The sequence below is a fragment of the Scylla paramamosain genome, chromosome 26 (assembly GCF_035594125.1).
Source record: "Scylla paramamosain isolate STU-SP2022 chromosome 26, ASM3559412v1, whole genome shotgun sequence".
Lineage (NCBI taxonomy): Eukaryota > Metazoa > Arthropoda > Malacostraca > Decapoda > Portunidae > Scylla > Scylla paramamosain.
Window position 1 is genome coordinate 2,220,001 of NC_087176.1, and position 5,000 is coordinate 2,225,000.

Genomic DNA, 5,000 nt, shown 5'->3' on the forward strand with positions numbered 1-5,000 from the left:
ACAACAACAACAACAGCTCCCATACCTGCAGCAAGGCGATGATGAGGAAGAAAATATTGGCGTAGCGGCGGAACTGCTCAAACAGAAACATGGGCAGGAAGAAGAGAAGCTTGTAGCGGTATTTGGCGGTGCAGATGGCGTTGGAAACAGTACTTGAAGGGCTGCGGCTCGTTGAGGAAGACTGTGCGGTAGTCTTGGCCGCCCATCCCGCCCCCGCCGCCGCCCCCAAGCCCGCCCCCCGCCCTCGCCCTCACTTCCGCCGCCACCTGAGTCGTCATCTGTGGGGTTGAGATAGATTCTATTAGTGCTTGGGTTTGGTTGGGTTAGATTTGGGTTTTCTGTGGTTGGTTGTGGTGTAGTGAAGATGGGTTGGGTTGGGTTTGGTGAGGTTTGGTTACGTTAAGTTTCAGTGTTTGTGATAAAGGTTGGTTTGGGTTTTGTTTGAGTTAAGTTGAGTTGGGTTAGATTAAGTTGGATTTGAATTGGGTTAGGTTGGATTAGGTTTAAGTTAGTTGGTTTGGTTTCGGTTAGGTTAAGTTTGGTTAGGTTTCAGTGCGGTCAGTCACAGTGCGAGTGTGTTTACGTTAGGTTAGGTCAAGTTAGGTTAAATTTGGTTAGGTTTCGGTGTGGTTAAGTTAGGTAAAGTTCTGGTGCGGCTAATTCTAGTATATCTAAGTTTACATAAGTTAAATTAGGTTACGGCGTGCTTATGTAGTTACTAAACTCAAGAATAGATGGCTCTGTAATCATGTACTCGCCTCTGTGGCTTGCGTTGATGTATATATGCATGTTTACCATCTGTTGGCATTAAAAAAGCGAACTACGTACAATATATGAACAAACCCCAACATGTAGGTAATTAAGGTAACATGTAAAGGTAACACTATCAAATTACTGTTACCTGTTGGCGTTCAAATGCTAAAATAAGGGAAATACACCAACAGTTAAGGTAATTAAGGTAACAACAGGTAATGCTATCGAATATTTCATTATTTTTGACTACAGTACGAAAAATAGACAATAAATAAATAAATAAATAAGACGTTATCATCTGCTGGTGTTAAAAGGATAGGAAGAAAACAGTAACAGGTAAGAAATTTATAGTAACAAAAAGTAACACTATATATAATTACTCCGTTACCTACAGTGGGATAAAAATGTGCTGTAAATTTTCTACCAAGTTGCAAGGAAAATACAAGAAATCGAATTACTCCCTTTTTTCCTTATACTGCAATGGGGGGAAAAAAAAGTACAAATAAAAGAATAAATAAATAAATAATGTGCCTTAGGGCGTTAATTTTCTACCATCTTACAAGGTAAACACAATACACACCGAGCGATTCCGTCCGTTACTTTAGACTAATTGGAAAGAAAAAAAGAATAAATAAATAAACAAATACAAATAAATAAAATAGACAAATAAGTAAATAGGCTATGAGACGTCAATTGCTAAGCTTCAAGGTACGAGTAAACACAACAAGGTACAAGACGGTCTAAGTAAAGAAATAAAGGAAAAGAAAAAAAAAAAAAAGAGTTACGACAGCCCTCGCCTCCCTACGTGTGTCAGACGCTTCAGAATACGAGACCTGACCACTTCTTTACTAATAGCGTGTTTCTCTCTCACTCTCTCTCTCTCTCTCTCTCTCTCTCTCTCTCTCTCTCTCTCTCTCTCTCTCTCTCTCACCTGTACCTTCAACAACAATGGGGGTGCGATACACGCCTCTAAGTAACTAACCAACCAGGGAATTACATAGAAAATTACAACTACATCTCTTATGCTCTTGAATACTCCTAACTCTCTCTCTCTCTCTCTCTCTCTCTCTCTCTCTCTCTCTCTCTCTCTCTCTCTCTCTCTCTCTCTCTCTCTCTCTCTCTCTCTTTACGAATGAGAGGAATATTACAACTACATTTCATACACTCTTAAACTCTTAAAATAACCCCTTTCCTTCTCTCTCTCTCTCTCTCTCTCTCTCTCTCTCTCTCTCTCTCTCTCTCTCTCTCTCTCTCTCTCTACCATGAGTTACTAAGGGACCAGCGCTGTGTCATGCTTTGTGCTGTGCCTGCCGTGCTGCTGTCACCGCCTCACTCGTCATGTGGAGTGCCGGGGGGTGCCAAGGGCCGCGCTGTGCCACTGAGGGCCACCGGAGGGTCAGAGTGCCACGGAAGAGCCACTACTAATGGTAATGGTGCCTAGAGTCGCTACTGCCACTGAATCTATGCCCCTTCCTCCTCCTCCTCCTCCTCCTCTTGCTCTTTCTTCTCCTCCTCTTCCTCCTAGCTTTCTTCCTCTCCCTCCTCCTCATTTCGTCTTACTAGAAGGCCGATGAATGATGCAAGGGTCCTATTCCCAACCTGCCTGCTGCTGGCTGGCGATAACACACACACACACACACACACACACACACACACACACACACACACACACACAAGTAGTCAGACTAGGACGGAATAACGGATAGCCGGCTGGTTGAACGTACACACACACACACACATGCATAGTACCCCCCCCTCTCTCTCTCCAGCACGTCTCCAGCCTCCAGCACCTGCTCCTCCAAGGGTCGCCTGGTTCTCCTCGGCACTGGAGCACCACAGTTTTGACTTCCAGAGTAACGAGGTCGCCCGCACGTCCCTCCCGTCCACCTCCCGCCCCTCCCGCAGCTGACTTAAAGCTGGACGGTCCTCCCTACACGCTCCGTTTTCCCTCCCGCCCTCCCCTCACTCTGCCGACCTCCCGCTACACCCACGCACTAGGTCACGCTGCTGGTCTCACACACACACACACACACACACACACACACACACACACACACACACACACACACACACACACACACATACACAATAGTCTTTCCGTGTCCCTCCCGTGGCCGCCCCAGCGAGGGGAGGCATTACTGGGCGGGTGGCAGGGTGCAGGGCTGAGGGTGTGGGAGGGAGGGAGATAAGACAGAAGAGGGCGAGTGCACCCGGAAAGGAAAGAAGGGGTCCTCAGACTGACAGACGGGGGGCGTCACCCCCTAAGCTATCCAGCCCTAACCAGTGTCTCCCCTCATGTCTCGCCCCGCCAGCCCCGCCACGCTGGCTGCCTCCTCCCCGCCCCGTGACGCAACAGGCTGCGACCCCGCCACCTCCCTGCCACAAGCACCCCCTGCCCTGTGTCCACAGAGTGATGGAAGGCCTCCCTACTTGCTGTCTGCTGTCCCCTCCCTCACCACCCCCTCCCCTGCCTCTCAAAAGGAAACCAGAGGGTGTTCCCCTCCTTGAGTCATCACCACTCCTGGTCATCGCCCCGCCAGCACTGCCGGGAGGCAGCGGGGCGTCACGGCCTCCCAAGCCTCCGCGAGCTGCGAAAGGACATCCTGGCGTGGCTGAGGAGCGGGGAGCGGCCATCTGTGTCTCCGGCGTGTGGGGGAAGGATTCAGGATAGTTTACGAGTTTACAGGCGTTCAGGGACGGCCGGCGCCACGCCATCACGGGGCGACGCGCCTTCAGGGCCGCCACCGCAGAGGGGCAATGTGGTGGGCATTTCCTTACGGCGACGGGTGGACACACACACACACACACACACACACACACACACACACACACACACACACACACACACACACACAGGCGCCGCGGCCGTGCTGGTGCTAGGTGGTGCACTACACAGGGGTGTGGGTGCCGGGGTGCCCCGGTGCCCTGGGGTACCTGTCCGCGTGACGAGGCGCAGGGAGGAGAGCGCTGCGTGGCTTGCGTTGTGCCAGGACTTCTGGGAGCCGTTCCAGGGTTGTGCCAGGAAGGACCTGCTGGACAGGGAGCGTGGGGGCGGTGAGATGGGCGTGCTGCCGCTCAGCAGCACGCCCATGCTCTCCTGGCTGGCCAGAGGCGCTTTGCTGCCCAGCGCCCACATTTCCCTGGCGAAGGTGGGGGTGGCCAGCAAGGGATGGCTGCCCACCACAGGAGAGCGGGGGCTGCGGGTGAACAGCGAGGTGGGCCATGGGTTGGCCAGGTGCTCCCTGCTGCCGGGGGGTTGTGCAGGGGCATGGGTGCTGGCCGGGCTGCAGGCCTCGTCAGTGTGCTCCAGCGCCGGGTTGTCAAGGCCGTTGGGGAGAGAATCGGCTGGCGTTGGTGCCAACAGCTGGTCCTCACTCCGCCCCTCGGCCTCGTCTGCCTCCCAGGCCTCGGCCACATCCTGCAGGCACTCATGCATGACCAAGGCCTCCCCCTCGCCCCTGTGACCATCCTCCGCGTCACGCTGCACGGGGGGCACCCAGTGGTTCTGCAGCGGTGCGGCGCCCCACAAGTCCCGGGGCCGAGCGCCGCCGCCCGCCCAGGCTTCCCAGCGGGCCGCGTCCTCAGGGGAGGTGCACAAGGAATGTCTCCCGTCTGAGGAGCGGCGCCGCGACGCGGGGCGGGGAGGGTGTTTGCTGCAGCGGCGGGCTGCTGCGGCGGTGGCTGGCGAAGGCGGGCGTCCCCACACTGAGGGGCGTCCTCCGGGCTAGGGGTGGGGGAGGGCCGCGGGTGGAGCGCCGTCCTGTCGTCGTCGAGGTGCAGGGGCTGAGGGCTGCCCGTCCACAACATGCCCCTCACGCCTCCATGCGTGGAGGTCCTGCTCGCCCCATGAGAGGCGGGGCGGGGCAGGCCGGGTCGGGGAAGGTCGGGGACCGCCGCTCACACACTACTCGCGCCCGGGTGCACACAGCACAGGCGCCGCCCACACGCGGCACACACACATCACCACACTCATGCAGGCGGGGCGGGGCGTCGGCGCCGAGACACAGTCACCGCAGCAGCAGCAGCAGCAGCTCGATCCCCTCACGCACTCAGCGGCGGCAGCGGCAGCAGCAGCAGGGCGGAGAAAACGGTGTGCCTAGAGATTCCTCACACTTACTGGATGCTGCCTGTGTGTGTGTGTGTGTGTGTGTGTGTGTGTGTGTGTGTGTGTGTCACTCTCACAGGCTAAACTTCCTTTAAACGATTACGTGACTGGTATCTTTCTTTTTCAGGCTACAATTCTCTCT

At 54.9% G+C, this 5,000-nt stretch overlaps 1 protein-coding gene across 1 annotated transcript in view; it reads right to left on the bottom strand.

The window, feature by feature from the left end:
- Nucleotides 1-5,000, bottom strand: part of LOC135113572 (probable phospholipid-transporting ATPase IA) — a 93,481-nt gene that overhangs the window by 38,881 nt on the left and 49,600 nt on the right. The window contains 2 exon segments of the mRNA XM_064028852.1: nucleotides 26-148; nucleotides 150-278. Of these exon segments, the coding sequence (XP_063884922.1) occupies nucleotides 26-148; nucleotides 150-278 (252 nt within the window).